Source organism: Aythya ferina, assembly GCF_964211825.1.
Source record: "Aythya ferina genome assembly, chromosome: 2".
Classification (NCBI taxonomy): domain Eukaryota; kingdom Metazoa; phylum Chordata; class Aves; order Anseriformes; family Anatidae; genus Aythya; species Aythya ferina.
In genome coordinates, this window is record NC_140297.1 from 123,142,905 (window position 1) to 123,164,760 (window position 21,856).

The 21,856-nt window shown below is 41.5% G+C and overlaps 1 protein-coding gene across 5 annotated transcripts in view; it reads left to right on the forward strand.

The window, feature by feature from the left end:
* Window positions 1-375: 375 nt before the first annotated feature.
* NKAIN3 (sodium/potassium transporting ATPase interacting 3) overlaps window positions 376-21,856 on the forward strand; it is a gene marked incomplete at its 3' end in the record, with an annotated part of 379,768 nt that continues 358,287 nt past the window's right edge. For 2 of the 5 annotated variants that reach the window (XR_014689539.1, XM_084509283.1), the window contains exon 1: window positions 408-667. Coding sequence is in view for 4 of the 5 variants with exons in the window: in XM_084509283.1 (XP_084365409.1) it covers window positions 614-667 (54 nt within the window). Of the gene's footprint in view, window positions 668-21,856 lie in introns of all 5 variants that reach the window. The other 3 variants (XM_084509282.1, XM_084509285.1, XM_084509284.1) reach the window with 3 other exon arrangements.

Genomic DNA, 21,856 nt, shown 5'->3' on the forward strand with positions numbered 1-21,856 from the left:
GCCAGCCCCTGGCACAACGGCGCCGCCTCAGGGGGAGACCGAGGAGGGCAGGAAGCCACCCGGGCTCCTAGCCCGGGCAGGGGGTCCCCAAAGTAGCCCCTGACACACCCGGGCACCGCGGGACGAGGGAAGGGGCCGGGGCACCGGTGCCTCAGCCTCGCCCCTCCTGCGGGCCCCGCCTCAGCCGCCCGAGTCCCTTGAACTTTCCCCGGGCGCTCGCAACAAGCGCCCCGCTCCTTGCTGCCCCGTCCCCACACCCTCAGCTCCCCTCGCCCGCCCTCCACCGCTCCCATCCCCACCATCACGCCCACACCTCCCCTCCCTTCTTCTCCCTTCCCTCCCCGCCCCGCACACGCCCACCCCCGGCCCCTGCCCCTTCCCCGCAGCCGGGCAGAGCCCCCCGTCGCCGGCTGCTCCTCCGCGGGGCCGCGCTGCCCTCCGCCGCCCCTTGCACAGAAGCAGGGGAGGGAGAGAAAGAAGGTGGAGGGGAGGGGAGGGGGCCGCGGCAGCGCTGTCCGGATGCGGTGACCCCCTCCTGCAAGGCTTCGCCTCCGGGGCCGCACCGACTCGGGAGGGACGAGCGAGGAGCGGCGGCGGCTCGCCGGCTGCCACCATGGGCTGCTGCACGGGGCGCTGCACGCTCATCTTCCTCTGCTCGCTGCAGCTGGTGAGTGAGCTCCGGGGCACGGCTCCACAGGGCACGGCGAAGGGGGACGGCCCCGCTCCTCGCCCCGCGACCCCCGAAGTTTGGCGGTGTCCCCCCGGGGAGCCTCCCCCCCGGCCGTGTGGGGGTGCTCGGGGACGCCGTCGCCATCCTCTGCCAGTCTCCCTTTTTCTTCTCCCGAAGGGCGAAATCCGCCCGTCCGCGACTTTCCCGGGTTTCCTTTTCTTCTCGTTAAATATTCCCGAGGCGGGAGGGAGGATAATGCGTCTTCTGCTCTTTGTTTACCGAAGTTGGCGTATCTGTTTCGGGGAGAAAGAGTTGTCAAGGCGAAACCGCACCGAGCGGTGATCATCCTTCCTCGGGCTCGTTAGCTGAATGATAAAATAGTGCTCTTCCCTTAACAGTTCGTCCCTGGTCCCGAGAGTGTTTCAAAAGATTTTCTCTTTTCTAGTGACTCAGAGTCATCGTTTTGCCACATGATCTTTCCCTAAGACGAGTGCTGGTCCTTGTGTCTGTAAAGAAAAAAAGTGGGATGCGTCTACTGTTTTTTATTTATTTATTTATTTATTTTTATTTTTCCCCTAAATCGTTTTCTAATCTTCCTAGTTTCCTGTTACAGCGCTCAGAAACGCCCTGTGTTTCAGGGGCAACGTGCTGAAATGCAACGCGTACAATCACTTCACTTGACAATCCTCATTCATTCTCAGGGCTTTATGCCAGGCTCTCAGCCTGCCCGAGCTGCTGTACCTACCTCCATTGTGCTCAGTGCGAGTCTGGACCCTGCTGAGATTCCCTTTCACGGGATGGAGCAAAGTGTGGGATAGATGCATCAATGGTTCAGCCTCACCAGAAGGCAGAGGAGACCTGCAATTTGTGCCCATAGGGTTAGGAGAGCTTTGCTTGTACGTTTCTGGCTTTGTTTTTTTCTTGTTTTGCGTCAGTTTCACAGATACTCTCCCATTGACTGCAGGAGAATTGCTCCTGATTTACTTCAGTGCGTGTGGGAGGAGAAACAGCCCCTTTTTCTTCAAATATATCCCTCTACCGGTTACGAAGGTTATAATAACTGTATTTACTATGCTGTAGAATTACTTGGAGGCTATAAAAATTGAAGTAAAGTGTGAATAGCCACCATAATCCGCAGAGAAATGCATATAAAATCTTTCAGAAAAAGATTCCTGTTTTATAAAAGACCTATCAGATGATCTCACAACTTTCAGAAATGACTTTAATATGGAGCTTTTTCTGCTGTACTTACCTGTTTTATAGTAATGTTCCATGGTTGTCATATCCATATCTTTTAGGCACTGATAAATGCCTGTCTGGCAAAATGCTTTTGCTTTATTTAAAAAAAGAAGTCATGTTTTACATCCAAGGTGTAATCTGGTACACGTGAACTCAGGCGCTTTCCGTGATTTCAGTGGTGGTAGTGTTCAATTTGTGCCTGTAGAAGTTGTCACCACGGGCGGTTTTAGATCTTTTTCTAACATCTCAGAGGTCACGGGTATAAAGCATGCACAACAGAACTACATCCCAGACATTACTGTCATTAGGCGAGATTTATTTTACCTTGCATCCGGTTATGGAGAGGTGAAAGATGCGTGTGGACAACGTTTAGATGAAGTACTGTAACAGCAAAATACCTGTGCTAATTTCTAGCATTTCAAAAGTACAGGTGATTTATACAACTAGAGTAAAAACTTTAGGAAAAGATAAAGCTGGGCATATATTTTAAAATTGTTCCTCCTAGTCATATTCTAGTCATGTCAGAAAAGGGTCTGTGAGCAGTTCTGCCTGAACCTTAGGATTAACCTTTAGATGTCACCTGAGGAAGACAGATCTTATAGAATACAGTTGGCAACACCTTCAGTAGCATACAGATACTGTGTAGGCTCTCTTTGATATAAAATGAGGTGAAGTGAAAAGCCAAATTCCTGGAAACGTGTTCACACCAAAGGTTTGCTTCTTGTTTGAAAGAAATACACAGTATGCAGTGGCCTTGCAGCACAGCTTTGTGATTCTTTGAAACTGGCTTCTTCTCTAACTTTTGCCTACTCTGCATGTTGCTGGAATAAAACAAACAATGGTTGTTGCATGACAGTGTATAAAATACTCGTTCTCTAACAATAATGCATTAAAGTGTGTAAACTTCAAGATTTGTTTGTGATTTTCAATGCTCTTTGTCTGTTGGGGGACTTTGATGTGGAATGACAATAACACCAGTTTTCAATTGTGTTTTGATTCATGAAAATGTCTATTTCTGACTGACAGCTTTTCCATTTTATAGTAAATACATTTTAATATTGAATCCACTAATCCCAAGGACATTCATTTACATCATTTAATGATAATCTCATTCTTCGTGTTCATCAAAGTGAATCCCTATCATTGTGTGTGGTACAGGATTCTGGAAATAATCACAGAGAGGGTGGGCTGGGTGGCATCACTGCAGGAAAAGCTGTTAACCACAGGGTTTCCTGAACAGTTGCCTTGCACCTCTGCAGGTTGATTCTTCCTTCTGGAAGCCAAGGGAATTTTGTGGAAGGAGAACAGTACTGTGTTCTCCCTGTCCCCCCCATGCATTTAAACCCCATGATCTCTGTCAATATCTTGCTCTTCCCGAGTGAAGCATATGCCGTTTCCAAAGTTGTCAAGCTAAGAACTCAGAAGTGTGTGCATATCGTTTTGCACATAAATCTGTCATTAGGATTATTAGGAGCTATGTATATGTCTGAAAAATATATCATAAGGATATATGAGCCCTTTGGATTACAGCCATAAGTCTTACTAGTGCCATCAGAAGTCAGAGATGTTGGCCTCCCTTGTACTAGAAAATTAAAGCAGCTGCCAGAGATGGTGCCTGTGTTAGAGTAGCCATCATGCCATAAAATACTGTAACAGGAAAATGTTTGGAAAATAAAGCAAGTTCAAAAAATATTAAATTCTGGAAGGGGTAAATTGGCAAAGAATTGCAGAGAGATTTAGCTGTGTGAATCCAATTGATGTTAATATGTGTCACACTGTGGAAACCTTCATGCTGCTCTGAAAATGTGTTTCTGAGTAACTACCATTGCAGGGTAATTTCATTTTACAGAAAGTGGAAGTTTTTGGTACCTAGAAGTACACAGATATGCAAACACAAACAACTGTACACAACAGAGGTCATGAATGAGATTTTCAGAGCAGTGAGGGGAAGATAAATGGAAGGTGCTAAGGAAGCTTCCTTGCTTTGAAAATCGCATTTCATTTGTTTTTCCTTGGGCTTTGCTGCACTGTGTTCATTATATAGATTCAGATTTAAAAGTGTATGTTTTTCCTAATTGTTGGCATAAAGGAGTCTATTCTCTGTTTAACCTGTTGCGTTCCAAACAGTTTTTGTGCCAACAGACCACACAGGTAATAAAAAGCTTCTGTGTATTAATGGTTTGACCAAGTGACTGCCTGGTGAGTGCACTTGGTCATGTTAACAAATTCTTAATATTCAGAAGGTTTATGTTTGTGATTGCCATTAACATTAATTATACTGACGCTTGTAAATTCTTACTTTGTGGGTTGAGGCTGTATCCATTAAACTAAAAGGTAATGTTTCCCCATTTATTATTATACATAGTGGAATTTCAGTAGTTATGTGGGGAAGTGGTATTTGCCATGCATAGATTTTAATCTCATTCAAAAATGTTTTATTAAGGTGGAAACTTTAAGTTCTGCTAATGTACCTTCTGAAAATGTTATGATTTTGCCTGTCCGTGCTTGTATGTTAGAACTGACAGATCAGAGTTATTTCACTTAACAGCTCAGGGGTTCAAGAGGTTTGATAAATTTGAGAAAGTAAAATCTTTGAACCGGTAAATTGTGGCATCTTTTTTATGTTGGTAACAGAATCACTGGCCCATTGATCAGCAGATGAAGCATCTGTCCACTGGTAAAGGATGAGGGAGCGCACGTTGTCCTAACAGAGATGGAGGGGATTTAGGATTTCAGCCCTGAACAATATGCTGTTAGCAGGATGCTTCACATACTGTTGGGGGAGTGGTGTTTTGCTCAGGTGACTCAAATGACACCCCCAAATCATGTAACTGTTCCTAGTAGCTGTGCCTGAGAGGCTGATGCACTTGTGCTGTGGATGTGTGAATGCACTTAATGTTAAATTAGAAGTAATATGCTGCATCCAGCACAACTGCTTGAGTTTCGTCTTTACAAGTTGAAATCCAAAAACAGTGAGATAATATCCTTCTGAGGAGCTCTATTATCAGAAACAAAAGAGTAACAACCACCAATAAGTGTTTTTTGCTTTGGTTTTGGTTTATTTTACAAAATTGTTAGAAGATATTTTTTTTTAGCCACTCCATACACCAGAAATTCAGCCTCAGTAGGGAAATCCCCTCCTCCCTGAATGACAAGCAATACTTCTGTCAGTTTGGTGTTCTGAAGTTGGGAATTCAGAGCTTGAGAAACCTTGACTTTGCAGGGCTATCTGAAAATTTTGAACTAGGTGAATCTCTTAAGCTATGTGACTGTTTCTTTGGTTTAGGCTTTATTCACCACAGCAGGCTATTTTTCTACCATCCCTTGTTGCTCTGACAGTGACTGACAGTCTTCTGTCATATAGAAATATACAGAATATTTTGTACAGTGATGAAGTTAACGAGTCAAGATTTTAACCACAATAATGGCATTTGATTCACTGAAAATCGAGTTATGCAGCTATCCTTTCTGTCTATAAGAACAGGAAGTTTTGGAAATATTTATTTTAAGAGTATTGGAAGATGCAGCGGATCTTCTATTTCAAGATCTGCTACATTCTGCCAAAATTTTGGGGTCTGGGAAGCAAAGATAGCAGTTCTGAAAATCATTAAAATTTAGAAGGGTGGCATTGTTGGATCCAAATGGGGTTTGGGTAGGACTTGCAGAACTTGAGCACAGAGGAGGTTTATGCCTAGAGATTTCATGAGATTGACTGCACCAGCAGTTGAATGGGTGGTGTTTAAACCTTGCTGGTCTTGTGAGGTTTGGATCTGAAATAGAAACTTGTAAGACTAGAACATTAGAACATGTTTTCCAATATTTATATACCTTTCATGCATCTTGGAGGTGTAAAGTGGGTCCTTTTAGTTTTGGGGCCAATCTGGTAAGTTGACAAATAAGCAATAAAATCACTATTCTTTAGTTTTTCAAGTAAAAGGTTTGCATCTTACTTCCTTTGTGATATCCTGTCAGTTTGACCTCAGTGCCAGGGAAGCTCATGGAGCAGATCCTCCTGAGAGTCATCACGCAGCACTTGCAGGGCAAGCAGGCGATCAGGCCCAGTCAGCATGGGTTTATGAAAGGCAGGTCCTGCTTGACGAACCTGATCTCCTTCTATGACAAAGTGACGCGCTGGGTGGATGAGGGAAAGGCTGTGGATGTGGTCTACCTTGACTTCAGCAAGGCTTTTGACACCGTCTCCCACAGCATTCTCCTCAAGAAACTGGCTGCCCTAGGCTTGGACTGGCGCACGCTTCGTTGGGTTAGAAACTGGCTGGATAGCCGGGCCCAAAGAGTCGTGGTGAATGGAGCCAAGTCCAGTTGGAGGCCAGTCACTAGTGGCGTCCCCCAGGGCTCGGTGCTGGGGCCAGTCCTCTTTAATATCTTCATCGATGATCTGGACGAGGGCATTGAGTGCACCCTCAGTAAGTTTGCAGATGACACCAAGCTACGCGCATGTGTCGATCTGCTTGAGGGTAGGAAAGCTCTGCAGGAGGATCTGGATAGGCTGCACCGATGGGCTGAGGTCAACTGCATGAAGTTTAACAAGGCCAAGTGCCGGGTCCTGCACCTGGGGCGCAATAACCCCAAGCAGAGCTATAGGCTGGGAGAGGAATGGTTGGAGAGCTGCCAGGCAGAGAAGGACCTGGGAGTGATGGTGGATAGTCGGCTGAATATGAGCCAGCAGTGTGCTCAGGTGGCCAAGAAGGCCAACGGCATCCTGGCTTGTATCAGGAACAGTGCGACCAGCAGGGCTAGGGAGGTGATCGTCCCCCTGTACTCAGCTCTGGTGAGGCCGCACCTCGAGTACTGTGTTCAGTTTTGGGCCCCTCACTACAAGAAGGACATCGAGGTGCTTGAGCGGGTGCAGAGAAGGGCGACGAAGCTGGTGAGGGGCCTGGAGAACAAGTCCTACGAGGAGCGGCTGAGGGAGCTGGGCTTTTTCAGCCTGGAGAAGAGGAGGCTCAGGGGCGACCTTATCGCTCTCTATAGGTACCTCAAGGGAGGCTGTAGCGAGGTGGGGGTTGGTCTGTTCTCCCATGTGCCTGGTGACAGGACGAGGGGGAATGGGCTTAAGTTGAGCCAGGGGAGTTTTAGGTTAGATGTTAGGAAGAACTTCTTCACTGAAAGGGTTGTGAGGCATTGGAACAGGCTGCCCAGGGAAGTGGTGGAGTCACCATCCCTGGAAGTCTTCAAAAGACGTTTAGATGTAGAGCTTAGGGATATGGTTTAGTGGGGACTGCTAGCGTTAGGTCAGAGGTTGGACTCGATGATCTTGAGGTCTCTTCCAACCTAGAAATTCTGTGATTCTGTTACTTTTGCACATAAATAAAATAATTTTCTTGATTAGGTGACCAAAGAGAGAATCAAACCAGTTGCACAGATGACTGGCTCTGATATTGCACAAGGAAAGTGTGTGGAAGTTTTGTAGTTCCCTTGAGTAGGCTCAGCATCAATTCATGTGTTCTCTGCAAATATTGGTAAGATCTTCTTAGGTGTGCACAATGGAAGGGGGAGAGGCAATTCACCTAGTGCTGCTAGGGAGAAGTTCTGCTTAAATGTTAGTGGGGAAAAAAAATGATAGTAAGAGCAGCCATATGTTGGATCATGCTTTCAGGCAAGCTGATGAATCTCTGCTCTTAAATAGTTTTAAAACCCAGATGAATATAGCTCTGAAAAAACTAATCTAACTTTGAAGTGTATGTGATGTTGAATTGGGCCGTGCCACGAGTAAGAGTTTTACCAGGTAACATTCAGAGATCTCTTTCAACTTAGGTTACCTTATGACTATGCCGTTTTACAAAAGCATAAAGAATAAGGACCTTCAATTCTTTATTAGGAGGGTATTTGAGATACACAATAATTTAGGTTGTTTTGAGGGAACTATCTTCTTAATTTGTTGTGAGTGTAATACTGTGGAAATAGGCTTGAAATGGCCTATGCAGTTGTATCTCTGAACACCAAACTAAGGTGTTAAATTAAATAACAAGTACCTATGATGGCCTTGTCATTTGTAATTTGAGAAAGAGTATTTCTGTCATACAATATAGTATGCCAGATTTTTTGAGCTCATTTGTAATGAAGCAAATATATATTTTATTCATTCTGTCCTGTAATTATTTGCTAAGCAAGACTGGGGGGAAATGGAAAACATTTTGGGGGCAGAGTGCCTGTTATTTTCATCGGTATGGGGAACTGAACTGCATGTATTTGGGTCTAGATGAGAAGCAGTAATAAGTGACTGTGTAGTTCAAGAGGGTGATAATATGATACAGAGTTTTTCACCTCTAGGTCACGTTTTGAAATGCACTGCAAGTTAGATGAGGGCAGCAGTCATTATAGCTTGTATGAAATGTTAGCAGTCTTGATAAGGTGTCAATATAAAAACATCTCCATATTAGTCCGGATTTCTACCTTTTATGTTTTACTAGGAGGATCAAGGAGGTGGGCATGGTATTGTGAAGACCATAACAATCTCTTTGCCCGTGTTTTCTTCAGGTCATCTTTTCAGTGCTGCTAGCAGGACAGAGTGATGAAGTTTGCACTGCCTTTCCTCATGCTGAAAATGATATCTTCACTAGGGATGGTGTCATAGGGAGGCATTTGTAACCTTTATGAGTCACATTAAAAAAAAATGAAAAATAATGTTTGAAAAAATCACATTGATTTTGTGTGAATTTCATCTTTTTCATAAGAAGAATATTTCTTGCTTTTTATTTAGTACGTTTTGTCTTGAAAATAAAATTCAGTAGTAGGGAACGGAAAATGTCTCACTTTAAATCTTGAAGCTACTTAGATTCATCTAAGATGAGAGAGTTTTCTCCTCATCTATCAAGAGCAGTTAATGTGCATCTTCCTAAAGGGTATGCCACCAGGTTTCAGATGCTACGCTCGGCGAGATCCACAATTCCCTGACAGAATAGTGCCAGCAGCACTATCACAGGTTTTAGCATGTCATGGGCTTTTTTTTCCCTGTGTGTGACCAGTGAAATCTTTGCGATCTTGCTAAGGATCTGTGCCTTTGGCAGGTCCGTAAAAGACAGTGGTAAGCTGGATTTAATCACTGTTCTCTGATCTCAGGAACATACAGAGTGCTTAAGACCCTGGTAATAAAAAGGTAGTAAAAGATTTTATTTTAGTCTTTTAGTCTTTTTATTTTTTACTATACTTCCTTATCATCTGGTCTTTCTTCAAACACTGCCATACCTTGCATGTAATCCCAGCTCAGATGGATTTTTTAATGCTGTGGTGATTTGGGACTTGTTCTTACGAGTTGCTGAATGCCCTCCAGCTCTCATTAAAGTCCCTGAAAGTCATTCTTTTACATATAGGCTCTTCGTAATAATAGGTTCAAGCAAAAGCAGCAGAAAACCCTTCCAACTAGCAAATGCCAGTGTTACAGTGAAAAGAAAGAAAAAAGAAAAGTTTTCTACTTAATCAAACAAGTGGGGTTTGCCAGACAAATATCTCTTACAGAAATTAACATCAAGAAATAGAGAAATGGAAAATTTTGTGAAATGCAAAAGAAAGATAATTGGCAAAGAATTACTTATGTTGAGTGCGACTCTTGAACAATCACAGTTGGTTCTTCCATAGATCTCTCCAAAGGCGAATGAGGTTTTTTATTTCATCAGGACCGAAGTTTTAGCAGAGAGTGAGTATAAATATATATAAAGAACATACGTTTTAGTCAAATGGAATTTCCCTAAGGAGGGTTTTGACACACACCAAAGAAGCTACAGATAAAGTAAAGGAAGGTGACCTATGAACAGAAAGATCCTGATACACGTTTATAGTGAGGGAGATTATGTGCGAGCATGAGATGAATTGTAGAAAGGTACGTTTAGATCAGTGTAAAAAAGGTGAGACATAGGAGCCCTCTTCAGTGCACAGATGAAAGTTAACTGTGTGTGTAGGAGGAGTTCCTCTCTAAGGTTTCACTGAAAGAGAGATCTTGAGAAAATAATCTTTATCTTATCTAACGTGTTGCTGATAATAGGCCAACCTCTCAACTGTTGTATTTTATTGCTCGTGTCAGATCTTCTGAATAAAAAGACAAAGAAGCACAACTGTATTATGATGATATTTATTAGAGAGATTAGAATTGCAGTTTTTCTCACCCGACTTTAGTTTCTTCCTTTGGTGGAGCCTTGAAGATTTGGTACTGTTCTGGGAACAATGCAGATTCACTGTCCTGTCAGCAGTCCCTGCAATCTCATGTAAGCAAAGTCCTGGAGCTTGTGAGGGTGCAGCTGAAGCTCTGCATGAGCCTCTGTAGAAATGAGTAGGCATATAAATTCCAATAGAATACAAGCCTTGTACATCCCTACAAAAGAAACAACATAAAACAAACAAACAACAACAACAACAAAAAACTACCACCAACAAAACAATTAGACAGATTTTTAGATGGATTGGAAGGAGTTTATAATATGTCTAAATGTATTTCAGAAATGGGATTCTGTTAAAATAGAGTGTGTAGAGAAAACTTATTTAGGAAGTTTAGTCTCCATAATCAAGGAATAAAAAGCTGAAACATTTTCAAGCTGGAAACTATAAGGCATGATAATGTAGGAATAACATTACAAAAAATATGTAGTTTTGCCTCTGCTTGTGAGCTTTTTTTTTTTTTTTTTTTCCCCGCAGCTAAAAGCCTACCATGTCTTTCTGCACAGAGAAAATAGTATTTCATTTCTCTATTATTTTTTTTTTTTCCATGAATTAAGTAGACATCGTCAAGGTAAGTGTGTTTAGATTTTAACTGGAATAGAAACCTTGCTGCTCCTACAGATTGTGTGAATAATTTACATCACAGAAACCTCAAAAGCCTTTCTGCCCTCTAACACAGATGGAGCTACTCTACTCAGAGAACTGAAGAGATGGTCTCCTCACGAAGATCCCTTGAGCTGCTGAAGATTAAGTCAGATATTAGTCAGTCAGCTGTACGTTTTTAAGGTGCTCATTTCAATGTATCCACTAACATGTGCATTCAGGAATCTTAAAAAAAAATAAAAATATCTCCACATTTGGAAGCAATTTTAGGTGTTTCCCACTGTTTCCAGTTGATTCCAGTTGGCACCAGTTGCTGATCGGTGCTCAGCTTCATCTTTCTTCTGATAAACTGTTTCTGTTCTCATCAACATAAAATTCTTGGCTCCAGTGCTTAGCTGTGAAATTATATGCTATTTCCATTCTGTCTGAGAGCCCTTTTTTCCTGAGCCAGATGATTTGTTCCCATCTCTCCTCCCAAGTATTTCAGAACAAGTTCCAAGTTCTGATCTTCATCTGCTTTATTAAAGTAGGATTCAGACCCGGTTCGCCCTAATCCCAAATCAGTAAAACTTAAAATTTAATTGTAGCTGTAAATTGATCCAGTGAACATCTGGTTTAAGGCTCTTCCTTCCTGAAAGTATTCTTCACTTCTGTGGTTGCACTGTCCCATTATCACACCCTTGGCTAAAATAGTGTCATTCTAGTGAACTGTGATAAATGGCAAAAATGTTTGCTCTTACAAATGGCAGGTAGAATTGCTTGGTTAAAACAAAGTAATCAGTGCTGCTGAGTAGAGCACTTCCATAAACAAGGATAAGTCTCCTGTCCAAGGATCCGCATACATATTTCTTCAACTTCTCTTCCAGCGTAAGAAAAAAAAAATCAAAGATGTACAGAAATGAATGTATAGTACTGTGGTCCATTTCTCTTCCTTTGTAGGAAAACCAAGGACAGGGTTGTTATCTGATTGATTTATATCTGTACGACAGGAATAGAATTTTGTTTAGTCTTATCCACAGTTAGCTGTGGTTCTTTGCATCGTGCTGGTTGCACAACATTAAAAAAAAGGTCTGGTTAGTTTAGAGGAGAAGGCAGTGTGAAGAGTGGTTAATGAGTGATACATGATAAATGAGCTAGTAGTATAATTTACTGTAATGCTGTTGTCAGAGGACTTTCAACAGGGGTGTTGGAAGGGAATAGAAGAAGTTCTTCCAAGTCTGAGTTCATGATGACAAATCAGATGTATGGATGACAGTAGCCTAAACCAAACTTCACTCAAATGTCACGAATGAGTTTAAGTGTATTGAAGTATTTTGGATGCCATGAATGGCTTTAGGTTGTATTACTAATGTATAATTTAATCATAGTGGTTTGATGAAAGCCAAAGCTGACTGAGTGGTACCAGAAGTAACCACAAAGTGCCAAAGTTGATTTAAGTTGAATTAAAGTGATGAAGCCCTTCATTTCTCTACATGTATTTTTTTCATTAGTTAAGTAGCTGTAGTCAAGTATGTTTAGATTTTAATTGTTACAAGTTACACCTGTTAGTCTGTGCACCTGTAATCAGTTGAGCACACAGATGATTCTTTCACAATATCACTCATGTAGCTGAGATGTGGGGTCTTCATGCACAGCACTAATGCAGGGTGCCTGAAGCCTTCTTAACAAGAACAAGAACAGCCACACCAGGAGGTCACTGAGTCATTTAACACAGCTGCGTGCTCCTTGTTCATTGTGGGACAAGTGTGGGACAGGCACTAAACCTGTATGAACCCTGCTCTGATGAATTTTTCTACGTACCCTGGCTTTTATTTATATCTTTTTAAAAGGGAGGTTTTTTTTTATATATATTTCATGATGTCTGGAGAACAAAGTTACCTGTGACCTCTTTTAGTCATATTTAACAAGCTTGCATCACTTATAAAGAGTATGGAGAAGTTGGAACTAGGTAATCTTTAAGGTTCCTTCCAAACCAAACCATTCTATGACTCTGTGAAAGAGTGATATGAAGTAGTTTCATTGCATTTTTATAGCCATGAAAGGTTCCAGGCTTTAGAGTTTAGAGATACTTATTTGCATTGAAAGCTGATGAACTGTTTCTGCAGAGCCTTGTGGCCAGAAGACTGTCAAGGTTAATCCAAGGTCTTACTAGCAATGGAGATTCTGGCCTTTCCCTTGATAATAATTTCATTATGTGTTATTTTGCTTTCCTACATATTTGGTTGCCTTAGGATACCTGACCTGTGAAATTCTTGGTCACGTGAATCTCTTAGTTTTCTGTGAGATTTCTAGGCTGTAGTTGGGTTTCTAGGCTGATCTGCATCTTGTACATGTGCCAGACATGCTGGAGTGCTCCATTACTGCTAGGGTTTCACCCTGCTTACTCATCTGTTGAGAAGCTGAGTATTTAATGCCCCAGATCCAGTACTGGGTTAGTGCTTTTAAAAATCACAAGAAGCAGAGTGCAGCTAAGGTTGTCTATAGACTATGATGTGTGTCTGAGATACACCTTGCCTAAAGTGCTTATAAACCAAAACAGGTAGTGCACTTGGAAAAGGAAGCATGCAAATATTAAATGATTTTCTTTAGGCACTACAGAGAGTCTCTGGAGTCCCAATTCTGGTCCATTTTTTCTGCTTGGTGTTTGCTCATGTTTCTGCACACAATTACCATACTTCCTTTTCTGTATTGGCCACAAGTGACTATGAGTGTATTAACAGTTTGATAGGCAAGTTCTCTATATTTGGGTGGGGGCATAGTTGGAGATTACATTATTTTTTAATTGCATACTGTTTGCAAAGTGATTTAGGGGTGGTAAAAGTCACTGCAAAGGCAAAAATATCTTTCTGTTTAAGGAGGAATGTACTAACTACAAATTCTCTTTTGGAAAGATTATTTTCAGGTGTTGACAGATTTGAGTCCTGACATGATCAACTGGAATTCTCTGCTGCAGAATGAGACTTGCAGATACCTGTAACTGTACTGGCTGCATGCTTAGCTGGGGATTTCCCCCTTACAGTGTCACTTCTGGACACAGGCTCTGAAAAAAAAGAAGGGAGTCAGGCTCCTAGGGTATTCTGGAGAACAGGAAAATAAGTAAATGTTCCCTAAATGCTGAAACTGACCAACTGCATAAAGGGAAAGGACAATTTTGAGGAAGGTAAAAGGTTTGTTTTCTTTTTGCTGTTAAATAGAAGCACTGTTTAATTTGTACAAAAAGAACTGTGAATTCTTTTATTGGTATGTTACTTTTGTCAACCCATCTGCTTAATTTAATTTTTGCTAACTGGAGTTGGCTAAGATATTATACCATATATATCATCATAGGAAGAAGACATCCTAATCTCTTGGGTGGTAAACTTTTGATTTTTTACATGTACCTTTTAATCTAAATGATAAAAGCATGACTAACAGTAGATCCCAACTATCTAGGCAGAAGAGTAATTCTCAAAGCAGTCCATTTGCTAATAATTCCCTTCATTTAAAAACAAAGCAATATATTATATTGGAGTTTAAAGGATAATCTCTGTCTTTATGGTACACAAATTATCAGAGGCCTGCCAGTCTGGCTGTGCCAAATGTGGAGCACCTCCTTTGCAGGAGTGAGTAACCTCTGAGAGCAGCAGGAGTTAGGGATGCTGACTGCCTTCCACTCGAGCATCGCTACCTTGGGGGATCGAGATATAACCGAGGCAGCTGTGCCACTGACTGGGCTCTGTAAGTGCAGGCACTATTAGAAGGTGCCATTAGATGAAGTCATTGAACCATTAGGAAGCCTGCAAAAATTAGTACACTTTCATAATCTAAAAGTGTTGTGGGTGAGGATATACCCACTGGATATCCTCCAGGGAAGATTTCTTTCACGCATACTGACTCTGTCAGTGTTACCAGCCAGCATTTCACTAGCGTGAGACTTAGCTTTGTAACATTTCACAGATCCCCTACATCATGCTGAGTAGTGCTGGTCATCTATTATTAACATGATGGCATTTTTTGCTAGACTAAAAGTATCTTATTATCCATTTTCTTATTAAATCTTCCATTACTTTAAGATGCTTTCAAGGTCTGTTCTACTCTCATTTTATTAGTTGGGAACAAAAGCCTTTCAAATGTCAGAAGCTAATATATGCTGATTTCTGGATAAGCAAGAAAATACCTCAGATTTTGAGGTCATTTTATTATATAATTATGTCTTCAAGCCTCATACATAGTCTTTATAAAATATCTCCCTTTGTCCTATTTGAATGCATATTTATATGCAGTTATAATTTTGCAGTAGAAATGTTAGCTGTATGGCAAGGTGAGCCTTTCTCTGGCTGTTGTCACTGGTCATTCTTTCGCAGATATACAGAATTCAAAGAACTTTTAAGTTACAGATCATGCTGCTTTAAGATGGTGGGAGGTAAGCCAGTTCACATCTGGGAACAATGGAGTTAGCATGGTGTGGTGTCCTGGTTAATAAGCCTGCTGAGAATAATGGAGTTCTGGCACAGTGCTGGGCTAATGCATCCCCAGAACTTCTGGACTGAAGCTGGTCTGGGCTTGGCTGGATTACAGGCAAAGCAATCAGATCCAGTCTGGAAGAGATACGTACCTCAGTAAAATTAACACTGTTAGACAGATACTCTGTGTCTCTCTAAAGATATAGTATCTGAGTTTTTTAGCTATTGACATTGAGGTATTTCATGGTAATTCTGACTGAGGACTCATTACCAGAGGGTCAAAATTGTTAAGGTGTTCTCATCACTGAACAACCCTAAGCAAAGTTTGGACTCCACTGATTTAGATCCCCCATCAGGATGATTAAACCAACCAAATCAGAGCATGGAAAATTACGGATTAGCATACAGAAGAGGGAAGGAGAAAAACAAACAAACAAACCTCTAAGTATATTGAAACCTGACAGTTGCACCAAATTTATTTATTTAAAACTATTCTAAAATTCCTGTGAGCAAAGAAACCCAATTTAGTTCTCCAGCACTATGTTGAAACTAAGTTCTTTAGTACAAGCTGGAGTCACCCCACTGACCAGATCAGGAATGCAGCTGGTATACACAGTCCATAGGTTCATTTTTGGATTTCATGCCTCAATCCCTTCTGATGTGGGAAGATAGGGATGGTAGGTAATAGGGTCTTTGTGCAGAGATTTTGGACCATCTAGTTCTAACGCCCCTGCCATGGCAGGGATACCTTCCATACTAGATAGAGCTTTGGAGGTGTCCCTGCCTGTGGCACACAAGTTGGAACTACTTTAAGGTCCCATCCAACCCAAACCATCCTATGGTTCTTTGATATAATCAGGGATATTCACCCCAACATGGCAGCTGGGTCAGGACAAACCAGCAGAAAAACATGGTGAGTTAACAACATGTGAAAGCATATAGTTCATTGACATTCTCTGGATGTGAAGCAGCTACAGAAAAGAGATATGTTAGGTGAACAGACTGGGTCCATAGTTATTGCTTTGTTGAATTCCAGCTTATTCTTTTGGTGAGAACATGAGTTGTTCAGCTCAATCAGGTTTTTCTCTTCTGTTGGTAATTCTTGGGCAGCAGAATGGAACAGACCGTCTTAATCCATAATACATCTGTACTGGGGTTTTAGGATTAGGTGAAAGGTAAGAATTGAGAGGAATATAAGGATAGAAGAGAAGTATATCCAGCAGAGTCTTAAGACTGCTGGGTTAATATCCTGCTGCTGATAGTTGGTTTCATCTTGACTGTTTTTGTCTTCTTCCCTCTGTGGCTGAAGCTCAGCAGAGGGGGGTGGATGCTCTGAACTGGGCTGGAAATTGCCTTATGCTTTCCAGAGTTCCCATGGAAATCTCTTGCTATTTTGATTTCTGAGGTTTTGTTTTGTAAAACTCTACACAGAAGCCATTGGTGGAATAAACCTCCACATTATTATTTAGCTGATGTGGGACTAATTTTATGTACACCAGTTTTGCTTTGTTAATTTAAAGATTCTTTCTTACCCTGCCAGTCATAAAGCTAAAACAGACATTTAATTTTAACCCTTCCTGCTTAGTTGATCTTTTTTTTTTTTTTTTTTTTTTTTTTCTGTCCTTTTTGAAGACTATTATTAATCTTCTGGGATCCTTGAGCTGTTTCTTACAGCTACACTCAAAAGTGGGTTTGTAACCTTTTACTGCTAGTGCTGCGAGTAGAAGACCTTGCATGAGGCCATAGGGAAGTTGGGACAGAGACAGGAAAAAAACCCAGACTCATGAATCCCAGACTCATGTCTTAAGCACATGATCACCATTTGTCTTTTTGAAAGCCTTTCTTGTCTGGTGCTTTCAAACTCTCAGAAAAATGAGACTTGAGCTTGAAGCGTTCATACTTTTTCACAGCATGAGGATAGATTTTTTCCTTGGTAAAGTTTGGTTGTGCCACTCTTGTTTATTTATGAGCAACAAGGTGTATGGTGATGATACAGCTGAATTTATCATCACCTGCTTTTTCTATTATTAGATCATTCAAAACTCACTTTCTCTGGCTCTCTAGCTTCTGTAAACCCATTAATGTAAATGGAGTGATGGTCATTTATATTTGCTGAATATCAGTTTTAAGAGATGACAGATGAATGCTTGGTGGTAAGTGTCCTTCACACAATCATGTTTTCAAATATTTTCCCCAGATTTTATTAAATTCTCAATAGAGTTTGAGTTGATAATGGTGTCACTGGTCTGAAGTAAGTGTATTTTAGTAGCTGCTTCTGCCACCTACCTTAATTAGGGGGTTTGTCTCTCTACCTCCTCTGCCTCCTCCATCCTTTTCCAACTTTGAAAAGTGTAAAGATCCTAAATGCAGCAGGATGCAGCAGGACCCTCACAGTTGTTTTTTTTATTATTATTATTTTTTTTTTTTAGTGGAAAGCTATTGCTGCAGAGAAGACTCAGAATACTCCTGTAATACCTAGTCTTTCCAGAACAGGTTTTTATGTCTCTTTTTGAAGGGGTATTGGTAAGGGTCAAAGATATGGCCAACAAAAGCACAGATATGTTCATCATTTTTATGTGCGTGAGAGGGAGAGAAGAAAGGAAGAAAGAAAGGAAGGAAGGAGCCTATGGTTAATGATTGTCTAGAGGACAAGCAAATCAGCTGCTCAGATGACCATTGTACCCCTTTCAAGGCAAGACCCATTGACAGTGGATGGTGGTTACATACATCAAGAGGCATGGGATGGGCTTGAGACAAGAATAACAACCAATATCTGTTGGAAATCAGAGGAACAGAGATCTCATTGATTTCAAATGTAGTTTTCTGCAATGCTGTTTGTGTTTTCCCTCTTTTTTTTTTTTTTTTTTTTTCTCCAGACACTTAAGTATACTTTATTAGAATTATTGTGAGAGGTATAATTTCCTAGACTGTGCCTGACTGAAAATCTCAACTGTAACATTATATTAACAAAATTCTTTACATTTAGTACTTTTACTTGACGGGGTAGAAACTCATTTGTTTCTGGAATCGTTGTCTAAAAATCTTTCCAAAGGTGTCAGGAGAGGCATATTATAGATGCAATCTTAACCTTTCACAAGAGAGGAAGAGCTGTGAGCCAAACCTGCAACTCAGGGCTGGAACCAAAGCATTTTACAGCAATGTGCTAAAATACCAGAAGAAACTGAGAAACTGTAATAAACAGGCACTTTTCTATGAACATAAGTCAAGAATTTTGAAATATACATCATTTCAGTTCTTATCTCAGGGAGTGGTAAGAACTGAGGCAGTTGGGATTATCATCAAGAAAGACAAAACCTGAACAGTTTTAATGATGTTTTCAGATACAGTTGCACTTTTTCATTTATTCAGGTGAAGAAAGCTTTAGCTTGATTGTCCTTCTTTTGAAAAATAAGAGAAATATCCTGATTTAATTTTATGGGAAAAGACTTATTCTGGTTTAAAAAAAAATATTTAAAAAATTATTATTCTGGTTTAGATGGTGCATGTTTTTGCATGCCCTGCCTCAGTTGGAAATTACTTTTGCTTGTAAAAAATATGGGCTAAAAACTGCTTGTTTATTTATTTATGAAAACAATACATTTCTCAGAGAAATCATAGTTTCATTTACAAGAGTATTTGATCAAGAATGTACTGTTTATACAGTTGATTCTGTCTGGAGGCAGATCATAGAATCATTAAGGTTGGAAAAGACCTCCAAGATCATCTGGTCCAACCATCACCCTGCCACCAACGTCACCCACTAAACCATGTCCCTAAGCACCACTTCCAACCTTTCCTTGAACACCCCCAGGGGCGGTGACGCCACCACCTCCTTGGTCAACCTGTTCCAATGCCTGACTGCTCTTTCTGAGAAGAAATGTCTCCTCATTTCCAATCTAAACCTCCCCAGGCACTACTTGAGGCCATCACTAATTAACTGCAAGTACCTTTCAGGTAGTTGTAGAGAGCAATAAGGTCTCCCTTGAGCCTCCTCTTCTCCAGACTAACCAACCTCAGTTCCCACAGCTGCTCCTCACAGGACTTGTGTTCCAGGCCCTTCACCAGCTTCGTAGCCCTTCTATGGACATGTTCCAGGGCCTCCGTGTCCTTCTTGTAGCGAGGGGCCCAAACCTGAACATAGTACTCAAGATGCAGCCTCACCAGAGCAGAGTACAGGGGGACGATCACCTCCCTGGTCCTGCTGGCAACACTATTCCTGATACAAGCCAGGATGCAGTTGGCCTTCTTGGCCACCTGGACGCACTGCCAGCTCATGTTCGGGCAAGCATCAGTCAGCACCCCTAGATCCTCTGCATAGCTTTCCAGCTACTCCCCCCCAAGCTTGTAGCACTGGCCAAGGGGAGGTTGTGGCCAAAGTGCAGGACCTTGCACTTAGCCATGTTGGACCTCATCCCATTGTTCTCTGCCCTTCAACCCAACCTGTCCAGGTCCCTCTGCAGGGTCTTCCTACACTTCAGCAGATCAGCACTTCCCCCCAGTTTGGTGTCGTCTGAAAACTTGCTGAGGCTGCATTCAATTTCCTCATCCAAGTCATCAATAAAGATATTAAAGAGGATGGGCCCCAACACTGACCCCTAGGGAACATCCTTGGTGACCGGTCGCCAGCTGGATTTCACTCCATTCACCACCACTCTCTGGACCCAGCTGTCCAGCCAGTTTTTAACCCAGCAGAGTGTACCTGTCCAAGCCATGGGCTGCTATCTTCTCCAGGAGAATACTACGGGAAACTGTGTCAAAGGTCTTACAGAAGACTAGGTAGACTATGTCAGCAGGTGGGTCACTCAGTCATAGAAGGAGATAAGGTTGGTCAGGCAGGACTTGCCTTTCATGAACCCATGCTGGCTGGGCCTGATACCCCGGTTGTCCCGTACATGCTGTGTGATTGCATTCTAGATAACCTGTTCCATCACCTTTTCTGGTACCTAGGTCAGGCTGACAGGCCTGTAGTTCCCTATTTCCTCCTTCCGACCCTTCTTATAGGCAGGTGTCACATTAGCAAGTCTCCAGTCATCCAGGACCTCTCTGGATGACCAAGACCACAGATAGATGATGGAAAGTGGCACAACAGTCACATGCACCAGCTCCCTCAGCACCCTTGAGTGGATCCTATCTAGCCCTATGGACTTGTGACAGTCCAGGTGGAGCAGCAGGTCTCTAACTGTTTCCACCTGAACTGTGGAAGGGTTCTTCTGCTCCCCGTCCCAGACTTCTAGGTCTGATCTCTTGTGGCTGCTTCTGACCCTGATTTCAGAAGTGGCCAAAAGGAAATGCGCTCAAGCTAAAAAAAATCTCCTAAGCACTTGCTGTCTGTGCTACTACTATTCCCTGCAAAGTTAGGAGGCAACCCTTTTACCTTTTAAAATAATGAATTAAAATAATGTTTTAAAGTGTGAGAATCTCATTAATTGGAAGCAGAAAATTGTGTACAGCAAAAAGGCCTTTTGTTTATTATGAATGAGGTCCAATGTTTGTTTTACATATGTATTATGTTGTTTTAAAAAATATTTATCAAGGATTTTAATAATAGAAGAAAATAAACAGCTGACAGGATGGGAGGGAGAGTAATGAGAGGAAAAGAGAATGAATACAAGGTATATTTTGCATGTGAGGGTCTCTTTTCTCTTGACCTTATCATTCCAGCATTATACTTTTAAAGCATCATCTGACTTCTGATAGTCTTACTGATTGCAGTGGCCCTTCTTGTAGCTCAGATTCTAAATAAAATAAGTAAGTCTGCTGTGATCAGGTTCTCTGCTTCTATTTCTTAAGTCTGGAGAGCTTGCAGTTTATCACAAAGTTGATAAAAAGCCCATTTCTGCTTAATGTCTGGCAGTGACTTAGAAACATATTTTCTCAGTTTTGGATATTACTCTGGTTTTCTTCCACGTGCATGCTATTGTGTTGCTATTTATTGAATGTACAAGGATAACCTTAGACTACCCAAGGATAATGCCTTAGACTACCCAAAACAATTTACTGAGCAGGTATTTTTTTGTAATGAATCATAAAAATTCAGGTTAGAGGAACTATCAAGTAAACCATTACTGATGCCTCAGGGCAGCATCAGCCATAGCTTTGTCTAAGCTATTCATAAAACAAAACCCATCCAGTTATGGAAGTCCTGTTATTCTACTGCCTAAGTTTCCTTACAACTAGAAAACATGTCCATGCCTTGCCCAGACACACATTTACTTAGGAATGGTACAGCCTGGTTTTTCATCTCTTGTTAGAGCAATCTGGACACATGACATTTCTATCTGTACCCTCATTCACACTACTGTTAGATGCAGTCTTGGTGTATGTTAAATTTTTACAGCAATCCATTTTCCATTTATTTTCCTTTTTCATGTGCAGCTCCTGTCTCAACAGTAGCCCTTGATGTATTTGGTTATCATAATTACCTCTTCCCACAGTTTTCTTCAGACTAAACTGTTCAAATTCTGCTTTGGAGGAAGGTTATGCTTCCTTGTTTTCTGATTGTTTCACTGCTGTCCTCTGCATTTTTGCCAGTTGGCCCACATTGCTCTTGAAATGTGGTTCCCAAATCTTCTTACTATGCTGAATTACATTCTTCCTTTTAGACCATTTTGCCATTTCATCAAAATCATTTTGAATACTATCTTGCCTTCTAACGTGACTACAATCTTTCCTGTCTTCACATTGTCCATAAACCTAGCTAGTATATGTTTTAATCTAGCAGACAAGTCATTTA